Source organism: Larus michahellis, chromosome 3 (genome assembly GCF_964199755.1).
Source record: "Larus michahellis chromosome 3, bLarMic1.1, whole genome shotgun sequence".
NCBI lineage: Eukaryota > Metazoa > Chordata > Aves > Charadriiformes > Laridae > Larus > Larus michahellis.
Window position 1 is genome coordinate 55,110,618 of NC_133898.1, and position 23,577 is coordinate 55,134,194.

General features: G+C 44.1%; 1 protein-coding gene across 4 annotated transcripts in view; it reads left to right on the forward strand.

The window, feature by feature from the left end:
* The window catches only part of PDE10A (phosphodiesterase 10A), a 393,462-nt gene that overhangs the window by 192,374 nt on the left and 177,511 nt on the right, over positions 1 to 23,577 (forward strand). For 2 of the 4 annotated variants that reach the window (XM_074580274.1, XM_074580277.1), the window contains exon 1: positions 4,137 to 5,570. The exons of 1 other annotated variant lie outside the window; for it this stretch is intronic. In XM_074580274.1, the coding sequence (XP_074436375.1) occupies positions 4,721 to 5,570 (850 nt within the window). In that variant the 5' untranslated portion in view covers positions 4,137 to 4,720. Of the gene's footprint in view, positions 1 to 4,136; positions 5,571 to 23,577 lie in introns of those variants that run through there. One more of the 4 variants, XM_074580276.1, reaches the window with a different exon arrangement.

The following is a 23,577-nucleotide window of genomic DNA, read 5'->3' on the forward strand; positions in this document are numbered from 1 at the left end:
TGCACAGGACTTTTCCATAAGGGATTTAATTTGGGGCTGTATTTACTCAGCTCTAGAGCTTGGGTTTTAGCTGCATTTATCCTTTTCTCCCCGCTTTGCACCCTTCCAGCAGGTTCTCTGCATTTCATTGAGGCTGCTCCTGCCTCACCCACATTCAGGTGGTTGGTTCACTCAGCTTCTCTACTGCCGTCATCCGACATTTTTCTAAACTCCCTTTCCCTATAATCCACCTTATTCCTTATTTTTTTCAAGGAATTGATCATGCATCATAGAGGGGAATCTTAGGATATAAGGATGATGAGCGAGATAAGAGGATTTACCAGGCAAAAGAGTGGGACCAGATAAAAGATGAGTCACTGTCATTCTTAAAATGTAGCAGCCAGAATTGGGAAAGAACAGGTGTTTGGTTTTAAGCTGTATTTAATACCAAACAACTGTTGTTATAACTTGATTTTACTTTGCCGCCACAATGTTTTCCTTCAAGTATTTTGATTAATATTGCCAAATTATTGCCAAAGGGACTTATTTGCTTCTTTCAAACCAGGCCTGTTCCTGTAAGTACGATGGACACTAGACCTCCTGATGGCCTCACTGGGAACTCTTGACTCCTGAACTCTTGTGAAATCGCATTTACCCATGCACATACAACCAAAGACTTTTGCCCACCATTGCACCAGAACCTTTGCACCTGATGCAAGTGGATGCATCAAAGTATTTTAATTTGCATTTCTTCATGTTTCAGGGTTTTTAAAATCCTTTTTTTTGAGGGGGATGATGTAGCAAACCTCGCTGTTCCACATCAAAAAAATTCCTATCGGAGTGGGTGAGGCTTTTCCAGTAAATGACATGGGTGTATGGTTAGTCCCACAGTGACATCATCCTTCTGTGGCAGCGGAGACTGTCATGCTGACTGAGCAATGAAAACCCAGATTGACAGATACATTGGGGAACGAGCAAACGTGATTCATCACTAATTTATCCCCAGGTATTGAGATGGCCACCAAGTGTATTTGACTTGTCCACAAATCTGTATATTTTACAAATATATTATGTACAGAGCTTGAAAATTAATTTTCACTGTCATCTAACTTTTCTTTTGCAATTGCTTTTGCTTGCCCATCCAAGAAGCAGGTCACCAATCAGGTATGAATGGCCAATGGCTAATGAATAATAATCAAATGAACAGTTTGTAAATAACCCTTAACCTGAAAGCTGCTTGTCTAGAATATCGGATGATTTCTTACAAATCAAAATGTATTTTTGCCTGGTTTGTTGAATATACACATAGATATTTATATATGCACAATTCACATTCCTTGTATAAATACACAACCAGTTTCAGGCAGTTATATTTGAACAACTGGAGTTTGGATGAACAGCAATTGAGGAATTTAGCATAGATTAGCATAGTCAAACAAGATTTCTACAATTATAAACTGACGATGTAAAGTTTCAGTAATTTACTCTTGATATTGACAGAACAATTTGGGACTAATCTGTCTAAGGGAGCAACTTTCATTTTTTCAGGTGAATAGCTCTTGCTTTTTGTCAGTCATTTCAGCCTATCTCTTTCAATTTAAATATTTTAGTATAAGAGATTTTCTAACAAGAACCTGTTAATTGCTCAACAAAGAGGCTGCAACAACAAAACACAATTCACTGAAGTTTTGTTTCCATTAGCTAAACTTTTTCTCAGAGAATTTAAATACTTCCTGGATCTCTAGTCATCCTGCAGCAGGTTAGGAGAGAAACACTCTATATGTAAAGTAGCTAATGCTTGGACTCAAGGAAATAAAAGCATCTTGCACAAATAGGCGTATGAAATAGAAGTTACTAAACTGTTTTAATAAAGTCAGAAACACTAAGAGAAAATGGATCACAAAAGCAGATGCAGTTTTTCTGTATTTTAGTTCAGGATTTTTAGGCAACAGCAGGTTTTAAGAACCATGCAGATGAAAACAGTCTAGTAAAACCTGCCCTGAGTTTTTTGTTTTGTTTTATGGGTTTGTTGTTTGTTTTATGAGAGTCTTTCATCTGTTTTGGCATTTTAAATCTTTTGCAAACTCTCTGGATTGTTTCTCACTGTTACAGAATATTCACCTGGCTGAAAACGCACTTTAATCTGAAAACGTTATTGTTTTCAGAGGAACGTCTCCATTTGCAGCCTTCCAGATTAAGTTGGTACATAAAGACGGTAACTTTGACAGGAGTTAGTATGTATTCTACCATTAAAAGAAGTCCTGAAATGATCTACGTGAAATACTGGAACGATTTAAAATAAAAACCAAAAGCGTAGGTTTATATTGTTTCTAAACCAGGAGTCGAAATTCCAAAGAAAAGAGCCTAATTTTGAACGGGAATAGGAAGATTGCGATAGTTGGCGGCGGATGGCGGCAGACTCCTGGGACGGCGGACCCCCTAAGGCAGCACCTGCAGCCGCACCGGACGGCGGGGAGGTTCCATCTCCGGGACTTCAGAGGAGGAAAACAGAATCTCCCGCTTTTCGGGTGCCCCGCCGGCAACAGCAAAAGAAACAGCTTTTCCGCGAATACCTGCAACGGTTCCCGCCGTGCCCGCTCCCGGACCCCCTGCGCAGGGCGCGGCCGGCGTCTCCCCGCCGCCCGGCAGCCCGTCCCCGCCGCACATCAACAAAGTCGACCGCCGGGGGCACGGCGGCAGCCCCGGCCGGGCGGGCACCGCCGCGGCGGCCGCTTCTCCGCCCGCTGGCGGATGGGAGCGCCCGGGGGGAACTGTCCCCGTGTACCTGAGGAGCGCGGTTCCCTACCCCCCATCCAGGTATTTGGGGAAGCCTCCGCCGGGGTGTCCCGCCGAGGCAGGGCGGCGCTGCGGGGTGGGCCGGCCCCGCAGCTCCCCCCGATGCTGGCGGCTGGCGCCGAGGCTGCCCCGAGGGAGCCGGGCGCTGCCAGCCCGGCGCTCGGGCAGCGGGCTCCGCGCCTCAGCCTCCCCTCCGAGGGCGAGGAGAGCCCCGCTGCCTGGCAGCCGGGCGAGGCGAGGGGAGGCGAGAGCAGGGCGGCCCCCGCCCGGGTGAACGCTGCCACCAGCGGGCGAGGACAGGGGCGCCGCGGGCTCTGCGTGCCGCCCGGGTCACGAATGATGCTCGCCGGTTAACGGCGCTGAGCGCGCTGTGGAGCGAGGGGAGCGGTTGTCCCGGCAGGGGAGGGCGGGGCGGCAGCCCGTTGCCCTGGGGTTCCGTTAAACTGACGGGCGGCGCGGGGCAACGGCTTCCCAACGGCCGCGTCCGGCCCGGACCGGCCCGAAGGAAGCGCCCCGGCCGGGCTGAGGGGGAGCCCCGCAGTTGGTTGGAGATGCCGAAGCCGCTCCCCGCTCTCCGAGGTAAACTCCAGTGAACTTGGGACCTCCCCGTCCGCCTCTCGGCGGCGGCTGATGCCCAGGGCAGAGCGAGTTCGGGGCGAAAACGAAATACGTGGGGCGGGGGCTTCCAGCGCAGACCTCTGCCCCGCTCCGTTCCGAGCCCGGCCTCGGGCTTCCTTTGGCCGGGCATTCCCCCGGCAGCCGCCCCGCTGAGGGACGCCGTAGCGCGGCCCGCCGAGGCGCCGTGCCGCCGGGACGGGCGGGCTGCGGCCGGGCTGGCGGGGCGGGGTGGCGAGGCGTCGGCTGAGGGCCCGGCGGCGGTGGCGGGACAGTCTTTCGAGGGGAGAGCTGTCGCCTGGGGGGCTGCCGGGCGGGTCCCCGCCTGCCCGGGGACCCCGCCACGGAGTCGGGGTGGCGGCCGGCCGGCGCGACAGGCTGGGCTGAGTGAGCGGCGGCACCGCCTGTGCCTGTGGAGCAAGGCCGGTGGCGGCCCTGGAGACACACCGCACCTGAGGCCAGGATGTGAGGGAGCCCCCTCGGGGAGCTGGGGGGCTTGGAGGGCTGGGGCTGAGTGGCCTCAGGTGTGCTATGTACAGACCCGGACCGGGGGGAGAGGGTGGTATAGGGGGGCTGAAGCAAACACGTGTGATGCGGGGCATCGGGGAGGGACTATGCATCTCCGTATAGGAGCGGGGGTTTGATGCCCCACAGCAACGGAGGGGCAGGTCTCTGGCATCTTCGTCCCAGCCGCCGCAGGGCGTCTGCCGTTTTAGCTGGGTGGCTGGAAATATCTGTTTAAAATAACGAGGCTGCGTAGGGAGGATCTTTTTCTCGTGTCTCTCTCCCTGCGTTCCCTTTAGGTAACCGCTGTGCTGTAGCTCCTGTGTGCGCGCCTGGTAATGAGAGGCAGGGAGGCAGCCTGGGAAGCGCTGGCTCCGCCAGTGGGCGTTTTCTGGCGGCCGGGGCTGGTACTGGAAGCGGCACTGCAGTGATTTTATCTGCCTCTTTGCAGACGCGCACGCACATACGGGGCAATATTTGCCTCGCTCGAAGAAAATACAGGTTGTTGGCGTTTTCTTGCTTTGAATGCGAGGTGGGAGCATGAGGAAAAGCGGACTTTAAAAGGGAATCGGAACCGCTTGGCGGTCAGTAGCGCCCTGTCCCCTCCGGCCTAAAGGGGGAACGGAAATGTGAGGCTTTTATGAGGGCGGGGAGCCGGGGTGCAGAGGAAATACTGCCCGGGGATTGCTGGAGGGAACGAAGGACCGAACCGCGGGTGCCCCTCGTTTGGCTCCGTCCTTTTTCGGCTTCCCCTTTCGCTTTACTCCAGTATCTCTCCTAGACGTCCTGCCTTAAACTACCGTGAAAGGGAGGGAAGAGCGGAAGCATGTCCAACCCGGAGAAGCGGATCTTATCCCGCCCCTCGGCCCCCCTGTCTGCAGCACCCGGGGAAAAGCCCGGCTCCGGCAGCCGCCCGCTCCACTCCCATGGCCAGAGCGGCGGAGGTGGAGGCAGCGGCGGGTCTCCTCCTCCTCCCCCCGCTCCTGGGGGCGGCTCGGCTGCCTGCAGCTCCCTCTCTCTCCTCCTAACAACCACCAGCAGCAGCAGGAGCCGCGCTGCAGGGACAGCCTCCTCCGCCGCCTCCGCCAGCATCGTCCCCAGAGCGGCAGCGGCTCCTTTCCTCGCTCCAATCCCCTCCTTTTCCTCCGCTTCTCCATCTTCTTTTTACTTCTTGCCGCCGCCTCCTCGTTTCCCCTCCTCGTCTTCCTTTAACCTCACAAGTCTCCAAGGGAGGGAAGGAGGAGGAGAGGCAGTGAGAGCGGCAGGAGGAGGAGGAGGAGGAGGAAGAGATGTTGGCGGAGCAGCAGCAGCAGCTCACTTGATCGCCCATCCAGGCGGCAGCGGCAGGAGGAGACTCTTCTGTTCTTCCTCCATCCAGGGCTTGCTGCTCCGTTCCGCAGCCGGCGGCCCCCGGCAGCACCACTCCCGGCTCCTCCTCTCCCCAGCCGCTTCTCGCCCGTGGTCCTGCAATTCCCTCGGTGCTGCAGCAGCAGCAGCCCGCGGCGACGGGATCCGAGGAGGCGACGGCCCCGGCGGGAGCAGGACTCCTAGGCGGCAGCAGCGGCAGAGAGGCGCCTTCTTCTCCTTCTCGTCTCCCCTGCTCCTAGGGCCAGACATGGAAGATGGATCTTCTGCAAGCTGCTTTAGGAGGTTTACGGACTGTTTCTTGAACACAAGTAGGTACCGGAGCGTTGTGCCCGGCGGCGGGTCGCGCGTGTCTCGCGGGGAGGCGAAGAGCTGTGTCTGAGGCTGGGTGCACGCCTTGAGGAAGGGGCATTTCTTTGTGAGGGGGGGGGAGGCGAAGACACAAAGGGGCCGTATGCGTGGGGCGTGCGTGGACGCATGGAGGAGCGGCCGGGCGTGTATTGAGGATGCACGGACAAAGGGGATGCTCGATGCAACTGAGTGCTCTTTGTGGGAGCTGGCTGTTAACGCCTCGGTGATTTCGGCATCATTCCGGAATCAGACAACTCTACGTATATGTGTGTCAGCCTTTTACTCGGTGCATGCTTAATTTGCTCAGGAATGATATGTAGGGAAATGGAGACTTTCCCCCCTACTTACTTGAAGTAGCGGTAAGGAAGCATTATGGTATCGGAAAGGCGGCGGAGGACCGAAGAGGGCGAAACGTATCGCTTCTTTCTGCATCCCCTGTCAGATCCGCCACAGGCGGGTTGATTCCGTGCCTTTGATCCCTCTTTGATAGCGGGTGCCTCCTTCTCCTGGCCGCGGCTCATTGCAAGGCGGGCGAGAAGCCGGAGAGGAAACATGTGCTCCTTGCTGTGGGGGGCCGGCGCTGTAACGGGGGTAGGGACCGGCTGACGAGGAGGGCGGAATAGAGGGGCCATTGAGGCGCTCCGTAAAGGGCGCTCCGAGCGATCCTCCGCCGCTGCCGGCGAAACCTTGGCCGGCTCCCCCCGAGCCCAAATGCAGGGGGGAGGGCGCGGGGCCGCGCTCGCCCCGTGTCGGGGGGCGGGAGTGGGGCGAGAGCAGCCGCTCGGCCGCCCGGTGAGGGGGTCTGTGGGCGCCCTCCCGGCGGCAGCGGGGGCCGCCGGCCGGCCCCAGCCGCTGAGGCGTGTTGTGAGGGGAGGGAGGACGATTTCGCATGGCAGAAACTCCCCGTTCACAGGGACGCGGACCGGCTCCCCTCCGGTGTCTCGCCTCGAGGCTGCCGCCGCCGCCGCCGCCTGCCCCTCACCGAGGCGTTCCACCGATAGACCGCGCCCCGCCGGGTGGGCGCCTCTTGTGCTGCGGCGTCCCCGGAGTGGCCGGGGCTTCGGGCTGAAACCTCCTGGGGTCGGGTTGCCCCTGCCCTCCCGCCAGCTCTCGGCTCCAGCGTCCCGCCAGGAAACGTGCCGAGGTTCAGTTGGGCATGGGATTAATGAATTTCTAAGTGGAGCATGTGTCAGGGATGAAATACATCTCTCTTTTTTTTTTTTTTTTTTTATCAGAAACTTTTTTTTCTCGCCTAACGTTTTGATGCCTAGGGTGATGGCGATCACCTGTGTTTAATTGTGTTAGGGTGGTTTGTTTATGTTTTCTTTTTTTCTTGTGACAATTTCTTAAAACATAGATTTATGCCTTAAAGTCTCCCTAAACTTGTGTTTTAATCTGTTAACATGATAACATAAAAGGTGGCTTTTTGGGTACAGGTGAGTAGTGCATAGTTTGCACATGTATGTATTTTGGGGACATGTGAGAAGAACTATAGAGATGTCAGCTGGAACCTCATTATTTGTCTTACTGCCTTGCAGCTGTCTTTAGCACAATAACCTGCATGGTAGTACTTGGTCTGGTCTGTGGTAGAGGTGAATAAAGATTTACTGCATTGTCTTTTTCAAACTTTATTCAATAGTTGATTATGTTACAGAGCCATGTACTTGTTTAGTTTTGAGGCCTGAAGGGAATCTGAAGCTCTTCCAATTTTTATTTTCTCTGTATTTAAGAGGGGTAGAATGCTGCTATGTGAGTGGTACAACTCTGACATTTTAAAATAAGTGGTCTTGGGAGCAAGGGTCTGAGCCAGGGAATGTGTGTCATGTAGGGAAATGGCACGACGCACATGGTCTATGCTAGATCAAGAAAAAGACATGGAAAACATAAAACACCATTTTAAAAGCAGTGTTGAATTCAGCTTAAGCTATTTTATGGATACGTGAACACGAGAAACCTGGTCGTCTTTGGTTATGACCTCTGACTGAAGATTTTCCTGCTGGCAGGAAAGGAGCAGAGTGGTTCTTTCCCCTGTGAGTTTACTGACGTCTAAGACGACATGCAGCCTCTCTCTCTGTGGAGATACTTTTCTGTGCTCTGCAGCCTGCCCTCATGAAACTTTCAAGAACTTAAATGTCTGATATCTCTACTCCTCTCGAATGTGGTTGAAACTGGCCAGTGGGCTCAAAAGGTATTAGTGAGGTCAGACAGGCAGACATCCACGTGCGTACATACATATGCGTACACTTCCCTCCTTCCCTGACTGATTGCATAAGTCTGATTTCCTTAGGAAACCAGGCTGAAAAAAGGAGTGGAGGGAAGTCAAACAAGATACTATTCAGTTCCAGTGCAGCTACTGCAAAGAGCACTTGTCCAACTGTTTGGAGTACTGTGCACAGTCCTGGTTGCAGCTCAGCCGGAAGGCTATTATTGTTTTGAAGAGGATGAGGTCATGTAGAATAATGAAGATAATGTGCTGCATCTCATAGCTTTTGTTTCCTGAATTGCATTTTAGATTCTAAATCACACATATGTATATACATAAATACACTGTTTGACTTTAAAGACAAAAAAGTCTAAATACTTTTACAGGGAAACTGAGGAGTTCTGTAGGGAAGAGTATTGAGATGAGCTTTTTGGAAGGGAAATTTAAAAGTGACCTAACAGAATCTTCAAGACTGGAAAACAGTGAAAACACCAGAGATGTATTCTTCTTTCTCCTCTGAGCTCTTTTGACTTGCATGCTTTCCAGTCAGGATTTTGTTAGAAGGTTCTTGATATTATTAAAATTTTAGGTTCCACAATACTCAGTTTGTGCTCTATCTGGCTATTTTTGTTTTTAAGATTCCTGGTAAAGCACTGGACTGGACAGCAAAAGCTTCTATCATAGAATGGTTTGGGTTGGAAGGGACCTTAAAGATCATCTAGTTCCAACTCCCCTGCCATGGGCAGGGACACCTCCCACTAGACCAGGTTGCTCAAAGCCCCATCCAGCCTGGTCTTGAACACTTCCAGGGATGGGGCATCCACAGCTTCCCTGGGCAACCTGTGCCAGTGTCTCGCCACCCTCACAGTAAAGAGGGCCCACCTCTCAAGCCTGTCCAGGTCCCTCTGGATGGCATCCCTTCCCTCAAGCATGTTGACTGCATCACACAGCTTGGTATCATCAGACTTGCTGAGTGTGCACTCAGTCTCACTATCCGTGTCACCAGCAAAGATGTTGAACAGCGCTGGTCCTAATACCAACCCCTGAGGAACTCCACTTGTCACTGGTTCCCGCTTGGACATTGAGCCACTGACCACAACACTTTGAGTGCGACATCCAGGCAGTTCCTTATCCACCAAGTGGTCCATCCATCAAATCCATGTCTCTCCAGGTAGAGACAAAGATGTCGTGCAGGACAGTGTCAAATGCTTTGCACAGGTCCAGGTACCTGATGTCACTTGCTCTTCTGTTATCTGCCAATGCTGTAACCCCACCATAGAAGGCCACCCAATTTGTCAGGCACAGTTTGCCTTTAGTGAAGCCATGTTGTCTGTCACCGATCACCTCCTTATATTCCATGTGCCTCAGCATAGTTTCCAGGAGGATCTGCTTCGTGGTCTTGTCAGGCGCGGAGGTGAGACTGACCGGCCTGTAGTTCCCCCGGGTCTTCCTTCTTTCCTGTTTTTGAAAAAGGGGATTATGTTTCCCCTTTTCCAATTGGTGGGAACCTCGCCGAATTGTCACGACTGACTTCTCATATATGATGGATAGTTGCTTAGCAGCTTCATCCGCCTGTTCTCTCAGGAGCTGCAGATGCATCTCATCAGGTCCTATGGATTTGTGCACCTTCGGGTTCCTTGGATGGTCTCGAACCTGACCTGAACTTTGTATGGTGTGTGTTATTTTTCTTAACTGTTTGAAATCTGTAACTTGGTGCATAATGTAGTGTTCTAAGAAACTTCTAGTATCTAACATCCTGGATCAATTCTCCAGTGGAGTTCTATCTATTTAGGATAATGCAAACTGCCAGGAATTCCAGGTTTCTGTGAAATGTCCTACTTTCTGGGGACCATCCAATGTTCCTTCTACACTCCAGGTCTCTCAAGCTGCACATGTGTAGCATGTTTCATCTGTGTCCTGTGAGTCTACTCACAGGTATGAGTATTTTACAGTATGGGGGCTTTCTGCTTGCCCGAGATGTATCAGTATATTGGTATTTTATACAGTTACCTTTTTGTCTGCCTTCCCCCGCCTTTGTGCAGCAAGTTTATCCTGGACCTTCATGTGACAGATGCTAAGACTTTCTGATTGAGTAGCACTCTAAGAAAGAGTAGAGGTAGTAAAATCTGTAGTTGTGGAAGAGAATAGCAATTAACGTTTCAATAAAGTTAAAAGTATTCCTTGTTACCTGCACTAATAGGAAAGTTAATCTTAGCTTGACTCTCTTTTTTTCCTGATCTGTGTATTCATTAGTTGCAATCAGGGTTTCGTAAACCAAATGCTGATCTTCAGCAATGAATCCCACGTGTAAAGGTGGGCATGGTTTGGTTTTACAATTAAATCATCCTTAAAATTTAGATGCTGATGTAGAAAATGGAATTGTCTCTGGTTTTCACCCCAGGGATTCTGGTTCCGCATTAATTGAAAGCAAAATTGTCACTAAAGCATAGTGACAATATGATAAATGTTGTCGCTCAGTGGCTCCCATCAGGACTGGTGGGAGTTCTTAATACCACATTTTACATTAACATACAGAACACCACGTATCCTGGTTTGAAGCACTGCCATTCTATTTAGAGGGATAATGGATCAATACATAGAGCAGACAGCAAGGAATGGTATGGAAAGGGAATGGAAACCGTGCGGGCACAAGCAGTGAACAGCGAAGGAGGGCTTGTTTGTCCAAGCCAGATATTTTTACAAATGTTTGTCTATAAAGCATGCAGTTTACATTTGAAATAACTAATCCTCTGTCCCTTTGACTCCTCAGCTCTGCTGCTCATGCTTGCCGGATGGCTTGGGGGTACCTAGCGCTCATAGGCCTTGAGAAAGGAGGTAACGCCCTCACTGTTAACTCAGTAAGCTTGCTCCTCCTGCAAGATGGGCTGTGGAAGGCGTGGTTATGCACGGTGGGATGGTGTAGGTGAGCTGGGACAGGGTCTCTCTTTTGTCACTTCTGCGAGGAGAACGGCAGCTTATTTAAGATTCTAACACAAGGCTGGCGGCTCCAATCACCCCGTTTGCGTCCTTTCTTTTGCTCTTATTTAAGCCCTACTCATCAGGTGGATGTGGTGAAAACCTGAAAGTGTAAAGATGGGTTTTTATTTTGGCATATACATGACTTGGTGACTTGATTTTGAAAGTTGTGTAAATGCTCATTTCCACTAATGATCCAGGGCATATACTTGGCGTGCTTTTAAATCTTCTGTTGTACAGATCAGTACAACAGTACCTTTTGTTCAGTTTTAAGATTTTGTGCTGTATTGTAACACAAATAGATTATACCTAACATTCTCTTCCTATTCTCAAATATTGAACTTAGTTTTATATTTGGAAAATAAGAATGAGAGTTTTGGTGCGTGTGGATTTATAACTTTGAAATGGCTTATGCAGCTTGTTGGCCAATGTTAACCTTGTCTGTGATTAAAGTTGTATTTTAGTTTGGTGAGGCTAATACAAGCTAAATTTTTTAATGATACTTTTAAAAGTAATTTCAATTCATTATGTTTAATACTTTAAAATTCAATGTTTTTTACAATATTCTATTTTTTTGCACTTTTGGCACTATTATCATATTCTAAAAGAAAGCTAAGATCATAATTAAAAAAATATATATATAAAAAGAAGAAGGGCTGTTTGGGGTTTTTTGTTTTGTTTTTATACTCCCTCTGCTGGCTGTTTCAATTACAAGTACCTGTACTCGAACTTTGTTACTAAATCTGCTCTTCCTTTACTGTTTTGTCAAATGAGCAGTAATGTGTATTGATTTCAATCTGTATTTAAAATGCAAAAAAGTCTATAATTGTTAAATGAAGAAACACTATTTGCAGGAATGGAAAACTTGTCACCTGTTTTATGGAGCAATGTTTTCATTTTTGTTATACTTTGTATTGATTTGAACTCCAAAAACAATTGAATCTTTTGGTGCATGGGCCGCATCTTCACTAGTAAATATAACAAATAACAATTCGTATATTGTTCCTAAACATTTAGTTACATATTCTCTTTGTTGTAACAAATTCACTGCCCAGCTTTGAAGAACAGGTATGGCAAAATCTAAGTAATAATGCTATGTTTTGTTATGTTAAAACCCCGATATTTTTATCATTCAGGAGTTTGACTTACATCTATATAATTAGCTACAAGGCTGCACTCAAAGTATTGTGCGTATGTAATGGATAATTTCTTAAGATACTCATTTTAGTACACTAGTATACAGTAGGGTTCATCCAAAATATTTATAGCACTCAAAAATTATAATTAGGAATTTCAAAGATTACATACAAGGATTGCTGTATATATTATTGAAATGAAGCCATTGCATTGCCCATGGGTGTCAGTTAGGGTTAAAATTGTTCAGTATTTCTTGTTGATATTTCTGCTAAAGATCCAGACTTTGCTATGTAATGTGTCCTCACTTGTGCTGGTACTTGACTTCTCGCTGTCAGAGTTTGAAGAGTGCCACCTACTGATTGACAGCTCCTTCCAGTATTTCGTTCCTTTGCCATCTGAAGGCTCTCGCAGCTCAGCCTCGCTTATCTTGTGGGATGTGACTTGATGTGCTTGAACGTGGCAACTGTTTTCAGTCACGCCTCAGCTTTGACCTCTTCTATTAAATGATTCTATTTTTTCTTTCTAATTTGTTTCAAGGTGAGGAAACGGGATTTTCGTCCTGGGAAGTGGGCTTCCCCCCACCGCCCCCTGTCCCCTTTTTAAAAGCTTGTGAGAAAGCGATATATTTCTATGGTTTCATCATCACTCTTGTCAAGCTGTCATAATTTGTGTGGGAGGAACCAGCCTGCCTGATGTTTATAGAAGACTTTGGCTTCTGCTACGCCAGACAATGTATTAATGTGTTGCACACTCAAATGAGACAGTTCAAAAGGCAGGTAACAGACTTGCAATCATGACTTTATTAAATGAACATTCAAAAATGCTCATGATGTGTTTGTTTTTGCAGGGGAGAACGACAATCTGGTTAACAAGTTCTGAATTTTGTGGTAAATTGATTAACTCATCTTTACTGTTAATGCACACCACGAATGCTTTATTTCAACTTAGAAGTATGCTAATTGTGTTCTTAGGGGAAAAAAAAAAACTTGGCAAGAGGACAAATTAGTTCAAAAAAGTGTATCATTTGCATATTTACAAGGAACTCCTTTCTTTTGGAGTTATTTTTATATATCTTCTTCCCAGTGATTTATCGCCACAGGAAGCTTTCTTAATTCCCAGCTCCAAAGCACCCTGTCATAGGTAGCATTAAGAAGAAAAAAATATTGTGTTTCCCAATTTCATATTCCTTTGAAAAATACATTGATAGCAAGTTTCAGTCTGGGTGAGTGAGACTTTTAACAATAAAATGTCACATCACTGAGAAATGCCAAATCTTATGGCTTAATAGGACTAGAACTGGGGTCTCTGTACTGCTTGAAGGCTTTCCAAAGTAGTTCTGGCTCAAGAATACCAAAAGAGAAGGCTTTTAGATGTTACTCGTTGCCTTTAGAGAGCTCATACTCATTTTAGGGCTTTCTAATTAAAAAAAATAATAAAAAACATCAACATAGAAGCAGTAGTAGTAATCTCACCTTCTTTGATGTTGGGAGCCAAAGAAAAGATTGTCAGGGTCTGAGACAGGTTAATCCAGCTTCCATCTGGAAACTGTGAATATTTAATGCTTTCATTAGCACTTATTGATCTGATTCCTTGTTTCTGCATTATCAACCAACTCCTGTGCAGCTGAGCTCTACTTCTCTTCACAAAGTTTATTCAGCTGTTAATAATTCCAACATTCTTCCTTCCTCTTATCATTCCACTTGCAGCAAAAAGAAATCCCCCAATGTCAAGCCACAAATAGTTCCTAAAGGAAAGAAAACTTCTGCATCCGAAGTTCTAATAACTTTGTACAGAAACCTCGCATCTCTAATCCTTCTGATCCATAAGTACCCAAAATAGAAGATATTTCTAACTGCTGACAAGTGTTGCCATGTTCACCTTAATGATACTATTTACTTTGCTTCACCCTGTGGGGAAGTTTCCTAATTGGCAAGAAAGATGCCACTTTCTTTGCCCTAAATATTTTAGTCGCATTTCTGCAACGTTGAGGTGTTCTGGTGGTTCAGAGAATAAGATGTTTAGCCTGAATTATGGTGGCTAAAAAAAGTTTTAAAAAAAGTTATGTGCCTTAGTATTTCACTAAGGATTTTTTTTCCGGAACACATAGCAGTCAAGTTGATGATAACTCATTCTTTTACTTACACTGTTTTTTTTGTGGTTATATTTTGATTTTCTTTTATGCATATACAGATACTTCAGCAGCTTCTCCAGAGTGAATTCTGTTTTGGAACATAGCTCTGTCGGTTGTGCTTTCTCTTTTTTTCAGTTGTACCTGTATTTTTAGCTTAATATTATTTCCTCCTCATTCACCCATTAGCTCATTTTAACTGATGTTTCCTTCTTGATGGTTGAATTGTGTTGATTTTGTTCCTTCCTGCAGTGGGCCTGTGTCTATCCCTGTCCTTTTTACAGTGTTCTTATTTTCCCCAACTGCTTTGGTTGTGTGAAGGTACTATGCTGCTGTTACTCTTCTTCTGGTGTAGTTCACTTCATATATATTGTTTTGGGGTTTTTTTTTGGTGTTTTTTTTTTTTTTTTTGTAAGACCAGATTTTGCACGGCATTATGAAAACTCTAGCTATGTGTTCTGTATTTGCAGTGACTCATTGTATTTCCTAATCCGCCACTGTCTGCCCAGCCCTAAGTGTGATGTCAGTAGAGATTTTTTTTTCTTGCCTTTTTTTAAGGGAACGTAGGACTGATGAAAGTTGCTGTTTGATGTAACAGGAAACTGAACTCATCTGTTCTCAAAACAGGCACTGCATTAGCTAGTATGCTCAGCTTGCATCATGCCAGGCTCCCGTGTCTCATGCTTGTGAGCAAATCGCTTTTGTGTGGATGTGTCTCACTGTTCCTTTTTCTTCAGACTTCAGTTTTCACCAATAAAGACTCCCGAGACAACTACCCTCAAGAAGCTGCTTTTTCATGAGTCTTGAGTCTTAAGCATAGTTCTGTGGCCTTCAGCTCATGATTATGAATGCAAGAGGGGCCTGGGATTAGAGGTGTCCTTTTGAGAAGTGCTTTCAAGAAGTCAGAGAGTATGGGTGACCTGCAGGCTCCAATGTTTATAGAACAGTGCGTTCCCCTTACAACTTCTGGCTTAGCTTTTGTGGTGGTAGAGAGAAGTGGATCATCTGGCGTGTTGTAGGAACTTTCATAGGCTGTTTGTGGGTAGGAATGTGCTTGTAGATTGCCCGTTTCTTTCAAACCTTTTTTGGACTTTTGTTGGAGCTATATGCAGTGCTTATACTTGAACTAAGCACAGAGAGGGTGTGGGCTCAAGCTCTAGCCCTGTCCATTCTGCTTAATTTTTAGTGTGCTCCTTGGTCTGGTTTAGACTGATGCCTAACTGCCTGCACGTCTGTTGGGAGAAAGCAGAGAGGGACTGTTCCCAAAAGGCAGTGGGAATGGCACTTGTCTATTCTGACCTTGTGTAAGGAGAAGAGTTTAGCTTTGGCAGACACAAGCTGTCTCATGCCCCTTTACTTTGCGGCCAGGGAACAGGCTCCGGGCTGTTTAATTTACTCGTATAGGGATATAGCCATATGGACCAGCAGAGGAATCTTTATACTGTTTGTGGCACTAGGGCAGACTTTGTTTCTACAGACCAAGTTCTCCTAGTGAACAAACCACAGGTTCTACGAAGTCCTGAATGAAAGATATGTCTAGTGAATCGTAGAATAATATGGACCATTACTGGAGAATGTGGCTTGCTGCCTGACTCAGTGTAATCATTTAGCTTATCTGTCTTTGTTTCCTTGCTACTTTTGGAAGGCTTCTTAAAAGTTGGGGCTAAAATGTGTAAGTGAATGTTCATAGGGGAATGAGAAGACACAAAGTTTGTCAGTTGACCAGGATGAATGAAGTGTGTGTGTGGTGAATACCACATATCTTATGCTAATGAAAAATGATGGAGGCTTATCCATCTACGGCAGTGGTATTGAAGGGGTAGAAATCAGAAATAGAAAAAGGAGAAGCCTGGAATGGTAAGAGAAATTTAACATTTTTATTGCTCAAAGGAATGCGATTACAGCAGAAGAAAAAGTTCATCCTTATAGGGAAAGCTATTTATAAAGTCTGAGAGGTTTCCTTTGTGGTAGATGAAAGACTTGATATGTAAATATCTCCCAGCAAATCATCAAGTTTTGAAGAAATCTTTTCACTGAAGTATAAGATTTCACTGAAGTGTAAGATTACAGGTTGGTTTTTTTTTAAGTGTGAGGTGTATTTTTCTTTTTAATGTCACAAATGCTTTCTTTCTGCTTAACTTCTAAATTTTTTTCCTCTTTTTAGTAACAATGTAAATGGTGACCGATGAATCTTACGTACTTTATGAATGTAGTTATAGATAATATTTTAATTTATTTCTTCACTTTTTGTAGTTTAACGTTATCTTCACTGATCAGCCAACTGCTATTTGACAATCTCTTGTGTATGCCAGCTGGACATGTCTTTTACCATTATTTTACTAGGTTACTCTGAAAGTTTATTGTCTTACCATGTGTGGTTTTTCTTCCTTTTTTTTTTTTTAAAGCTTTATTTGTAATTTAATAACTTATCTGTCTTGTTCCTGGTTTTTCTAACAGTTTATTAAAGCATAAATCTGGCTACATGTAGAGTGCATGCCCCTTCTCTGTCACTTAACATGAATCGCCTTGGGTGGCTCTAGCCATGGATATGTTGTGAGTATTAGCTAACATCACTGTGGCTGGTTACTTTGCTGATGGTGACTTCTTACTTGCCCATGACAAGCCTTGATTCTTGTTTGCAAGACGATGTTGTAGTTGTTACCTTCCGATTTGACTGCAAAGCTAATTTTTTGTTTGTTTTTGTTCATTCAGCTGTGTGTACCTTTTTTTAAAAAATATGTTGAACTACTCTCTTAGCACTTTGCAACATCTTGTTTTAACAACTTGTGTTTGAATCAAAGCAACTAGCCATTCTGCTGTGCCAAGAAACACTTTTTTTTCCAAGTGCTTGTAAGAGGAGGTTTTTGTTTTTCGTGTTTGACAACAATTCTTTTGGTGTTTATGGAGCTGAAGGGGGAGGAATGGTAAGGAAGTTGAAATCTGCTATATATATCAAAATTGAAAGGAGAACACGAGAACAGTTACACAGTTATGTTGAGCAATATTGGAATATTGAAATTCTTTTGCTAAAACATAAATTAGTAAGACTTAAGCTTTGTTTAAATATAGAAATTTCCTGTGCTGAACTTTATTTTGGAACTTAAAACTGAGTTGTGAAACTGATTTGAAAGCCTGTATAAAGACTTCTATACTGTCTTAAACTAATATTATTTTGGCAGGTTTTAGACCTCTCAGAGATGAGTTCTGCCAGGTCTGCTAGTGGCAGCTGAGTTACCCGACCTATGCTGCTCTGCTCAGTCACTTCCAGCTCAGCAGAGGTGGCAGAAGAGAGGCTCAAGCACACTGTCTGTCTTCCTAGCCTGTGATACATGCAGAGGTGAATGTCTGCTAGTATTTTGAGCTGTAGGCAGCTGTGATTGATGAAGAACTGCAAATGTGACCTTGAGTCCTTCTGGTGTGCTGGTGACCTCTAGAAACAGGTTGCAAGAGGCTGTTAGGATCAATGAGAACATAAACTCTTAAACCTATTTGCTTCGTTCCCCTTTCTGTCTTGTTAATGCTGGAACATGTCTGACCCTGAAGCAAGCTGTTTCAGGGAGCTTGGATGGTAGGTGCCTGTTGACTCTCTCTGGTGTAGGGTAAGTTTTCTGCTGGTTAACTTCCTAAATAAATTCCCTGTGGAGTCAGAGGATCACCAGTGCTGATGGGAAAACAAGCTACGTCAGCCAAGAGGATGACCCCTTTCACCAGCAGCTTATCTTAGATCAGCTTGACTGTGCTTGATACAGTTACACCATAGTTCCACAGTCACTTAAAGCTCACATAAACTAACCCTCCTGTTTAAAGAAATGGCCTAATTCTTCCTCCTTAAGGCTGCTCTTTCCAATACATGTATATTCTTCCCTTGTGCGGGCACATTCGTGTGGCCCTGTGGTGATGTAGATTGAGGAGCTGCTCTCAATTAAAACAGACCAGGATTAAAAAGGGAGAAGATGCATGCCTTAAAGTGTTCATAAACTTCTGAAAACAAGCTGGAAGCACATGTTTAAAATGTGTTATTTCAGGTGTAATTGTGTCCTTCAGAGATGGGGAAATAGCGTGATTTATGTAATGTAGATTTTGCCATCTTGGAAGTCAACTTTATGAAGGTTTCTACTTGCATGCTTAGTGGGTTTTGTTTTGCTGTTTGTTTTTTTTCCCCACAGGACTTTGCTTCATTTGCCCAGTATTTTACCCAGCCCAGAATGTGCATGTTGTTGATGATAAGAAGTATTACTTCACATCTTTTTTTCTTAGCAACCCCTGAATCCTTCTAATTCTATATGGAAGACCTTCCACAGTGTGTGGAAATGCTAATTGTCTTATGGGCCTTTCTACTGGTAGAGGTTGCATGAAAGTTTTGTGGGCATGAAATAACTTTTTTTTTTTTACTATGGGGCAGTAAGAGACTCTTTTTACTTGCATGTTACTGAAGAACGCCAAAGGGATTACACAAAAGTACAAGAATAGTCACTAGTTCTGTGTCATTGATTGGAGATAACCTGAAATAATGATATCCACCACCCTTACCCCTCTCTCACCTCCCTCCCCAAGTCCTGTGTGAGCACAGAGTAATTCTCACAACAAACCTGTAAATTTTCTAAACCAGGAGGTTGTCTAAAACTTAGACAACACGGACACCTCTGACATCTTTCCAAGCAGTTGGTGAAACCATTTCAAATTAGGTGAGTGGCTACAAAGTAGAAAAATGGCTTTCCATTTCCATGAGCCACAATGAGACTTTATGACCTGGCTTCTAATCTAGGGTTCCCTCTGCCAGACAACGTTGCTTTAATGATCCAAGAAGAATGTTGCTATAGCTTCCCGTGACTTAATTTGTTGTTGTGTTTATCTTTTTCCGTAAACAGCTCCCAGACATTGGGGAACTAGGAGCTTTAAATGAAAAACATAATGGTGCATCGTTCTCTTCAAGGCCAACAGTGAAACCAGTTTAAATGTGCTTGTATTAAAATTGTGAAGTGAGCTAATGATTACTTTTGATTAGACCTACTTCTGCTGCTGCCACTTTTCTAAGATACATTTTCATTAAGGGAAGAATTACTGTTTTAGCACATAGTGTTATATTCATTGAGAAATGGTAAGAACAATAAAGACAACAAAATTACCTCATCAGCATCAATAAGACTGGGGGGGGGGAATGTGAAGGAGAAGACAGAAGATACCCGTCAGATGCTTCTAGACTGTATTTGCAGTTCCTAGTTTTCTGGGCACTTAGAGTTTTATGCCTCATTTATTGATCTTGAGCATTAGAATTTGCAGTTGTTATACTTCACCTTTTAATGTGAATTTGCTCTGAGTTCCAGAACATCGTTTCTTTCTCTTGTGTCTTTACTGGTATGGTCTGGCCATGGCTAATTATGTCGCAGTCAGTGCTGTTGCTTAAAGAGTGCAGTATTAAGCCATACTGAGAGAGAACTGCAGTTTGGTAATGTGATGTTTTTTTGTAGATGTTTTCATAACTCAAACCTGCATCTTTGCATCAGTTGGGAAATCTTTGTGAAACTACATCAGAGCTCCTGAACTTCAAAATAACTATTTTTGGGGGGGGGAGGAATATCAGTAAAGGGTGAAAATAAGGAGAAACAGATAAGCATGTTTAAAATTGTATGGTGACTGTAAAGTAATGTATCTTCGGTCTAGATGATGGTTAGTGATACCTTCCTATGTTGCTATTCAGCACGCACACTGTCATTTATGTGCAGAAGCACGGGTAATGGTGACTTTCTATCTTGTACTGCTGGAGGTTATATGTGGGCCTTTACTTACTGCTGTCTTTTACATTGTTTGGCTGTCAAAATCTGCAACCTGTGAAGGTTTAGTCTTTCAGTTTTATCAGTTGATGCACAGGTCAGTGAACCTTTTGAATTCAGGCTTGAGAATTATTTATTTAGTTTTTAGCAGTTTATTTTTATCCCTCACTTGTTTGGTAATAATGCTGTTCTGAAAAAAAAGAATAAATTTAGCTATGTATTCATGAATTATTTTGGTAAAACACTGTAATACAAATACTGTCATCTTACTCCCCTAATGCTTTCTTTTTTTGGAGCTATGCATAATTTGGGTACCACCCAAAGTGCTGCTCTCCTGTTTCATATGTCTTCATATTTTCAGCTACTTCGCTTGCATGGTTTTTCTGATGAAACACTGGCAATCTGTTCAACTCTGCACCTGCGACAGAGCAATTCAAATTAAATTAGACAAAGACCAATAACCTCTAAACCCCAAGCAATTCAGTGGGCATTAGAACTGAAGTCTGGATGTTCTTGCTGCTTTTTCATATCTCTCTGCTTCTTCCACCCGTTTCTTTCTACCTAGCCTTCCTGCTGCCTGGAACTTCTGCTATCTCATAAGGTGGGCAGAACTTCTGTTATCTTTTAGTGGCCACTCTTTCATGTCTCTGTGGTCTTCCTAGCTGTTGGTTTTCATGAACTCATCTGATACATATATCACTTGGTCAAATTTGGTTGCAATTAGTCTTAAGGTCAAAATGTATTTATAGGGTCAAATTTTGTAGCTGAAAAGCCAGTAAGCAATTGCATGTTTTGTTTCTTTTGACCTTCAGAAGATTTGTTGGGGTTTTGTTGTTTTGCATCTTTATTTGTTCTCTCAGTAGCATTGAGGTTCTGTTAATGATGGCTCTAATTTCTTTGGATTCCCATTTTTTTTTTAATGTTTTATGCACAAGGCAGAGATACGTAGCTTCTGAGGGAGAAGTCAATGATGTTTTCAGTAGCCTCTTCCTTCTCAAGTGTAATTTACCAAGGGACTCTGCAATCAAGTCATCGTGATGGGAAGTGCATCTCAACTGATGTAATGCATTTGTGTTTCCTGGAAACAGAACAAAATTGCAGCTCCGCTCCGTTTAATGCAAGATTTGTCATTGATTTCAGTTGCCATCATATTTACTCCTATCATTCGATCTTTTTGTTATAACAGGCTGTTCATGCTTTATGAATCCGATTTCATGACATCAGTCCCTCAAAGCATTGTTGAAAGTTTTTATTCAAGAAGAATATTTTTACAAAATATTTTGAAATATGGTGCAGCCAAATCTGATTTCCACAAAACTTCTAGACTCTTCCTCTGCAGACTATGCTAAAACAGGGAATCGACATAATTGATACAGCAAGAATGGCTAAATGCGTAAAGCTGGATGGACTTGATAGATAAATTCTTCAAATAGATTAAATATTTATCTAATGTGTATTACTCCTGTCAAGAATATATTTTCTGATGAAGATGCATTGTTTCTTCCCAGTCTGTCTTAGAAACTAAAATGCATTAAGTTGAAAAAATATCACCTTAGTCCTGTCTGCTGCAACAGTATATCTTTAAGCCAAATTTAATCTGAAGTAGAAACACATTGCATTTAATCACTTGCAGAAATGCTGTACCTTTTTCAAAGATTCAAACCAGAAATGTTCAGTGACTACTTCTGAATGTTATTTTTTGGCCTCTGGAAAACGATGACTGTCTTGCTAATTTTTTTGACATGGCTTCCTCTGTGTTGACTTCAGAAAAAGTAAGTTATGGCAATATATGGAAGAACATGAGCTCCATGTTATACAAATGGTTGGTCAGAATCCTTGGGGTGTCCAAACGTTTTTATGTGGTCACAGTTGTTTGAATCCAACACACAGAAATTTACCTTGGTGATAATTTGTAGCATGAATAATTATGTGTAATGAATTTGTGACCAGAAAATCTTCAGGAACACTCTGAAGGAAATACTGGTCCCTTAGTTATTCTTGGTTATCCTTAATTTCAGTGGGGATCATAGCCGTGGAGTAGAGAACAGGTTTGGCGCTTAGTAACTTCTGTTGATTCTTGCTGTATTTAAGGCAATGGTAGTATAGGGGGCAGGAAAGTATACAACCAATAAAAAAACACATTGAAAAGCAAAAAAGTCCCTCCTGTGCACAGATACCTTGATCACAGAGGTGTTTTCAGAATTCAGCCAGACCTGCGTGATGTTGTTGCGTGGAACCTTTTAGGCACTTTAACAGTTACTTATGTATGCAGATATGGGACCAAAATGACTACTTGCAAAGGTTTCCTTCTCTCTTGGTCATAGTAGTGCTCCAACGGCTATGTATCACTACAAATAATGATAATTAATTGTGTTATGGCTAATTCGTTGTGTTGTTATGTAGCTCATGATCTCAAGGAGGTTTGCAAGCCACTGGCTGAACTGTGTGGCAGCCTTGCTAGGAAGGGAATGGTAACTAGACAGTTGTTCTTTTTGTATGCTGTAGGGCAGAAGACCCAATGGTCAGGTTTTTATATGCTTAACTCTGCATAAATCTTGCTGAAGAAAACTTCTACAAGTGGTTTAAAAACAGCAGGATAAAATGATTTTGTAAAATAAAAGAAAGTATGTTTTTGTAACAGCTTGAAGATATTTATTCTGTTTATGGTCATTTTGTGGCTGTTCGTTTTTTCAGGCCAAAGATGTATTTGCAACTCAAATCCCAATAAAACTTTCTAAACAAGAGTTGGATTCACAGATGAAAATTGTACATGGATTTTTTTCAAATAGATTTGTTTTAAGTGGGGTAACATCTCTCTAAATGCATTTGTGAATTAAATGAAGACTGGTTTAGCTTCAGGTTTCAGGAAAATTAACTTGAAAGGACACTATCAGGTGGTCTGAATTAATAAGGTATGTATGTTAAACTGGTGAAAGTTTTCTTTTTTTCAGATGTGGGTGCACTCAGTTCCTATTTAATAGCAATTGCATCTGAAACAACTGTCATCCTTTTATTTGGGTTTTTTGGTCGTTTAAGTCATATTGAACCACTAAGTTTTTCACATGGCCTTTCTGTAAAATCATTCATTGGCACAAGCTCAAGGGCATGAACTGTATAAAGAAAACGGAAATCAAGGGAAAGCAGGGAATTGCAAGCAGTGGTGGGTTTTTCTAATGCAACTTCTACGCAGTTCTGCTGCTGATTCTCCTTGCGTGCATGTCCAACAGAAAATGGAAAACACCTTTCCTTCACTATCTCCCCCATGATAAAAAATAGGGCCTTTTTCCCTGCTGGCCTGCAGCTCGGGGAGGGGGGGATGGGTGGGTATGGTGACTCATGTTTTGCTTATGAAAGGATTGTGATGTTTTTATGGAAGTTTTTAAGAAAACAAAACATTAAATATCTGTTTTACAAAGGAGCAGCAGTCATAAAATGCACTAGAGGTGTATTTCTGAATCATGAGTTGCATTTTGGACTTGAAACAGACTTTTTACTCCCCCAGTGTTTGTGGCAAGTATTAAAAATGAGTTAAGGACAATGCTGATCCTGTAGCAGCTGGAATATTAGAGCATAGAGATGGTTCTTCTGATCGGATGCTGCAGACAGGCAACTCCCTGCTTGTCCTTCAGCCAGTTGTGCAATGTTCAGAGCTGAAAGTCTGTCAACATTTCTTTTTTTTTTTTTTTTTTTTTTTTCCTTGTGACTCTTGTGGAAGCAGATCATCAAAGCTCCCTAACAAACACAGTAAAAAG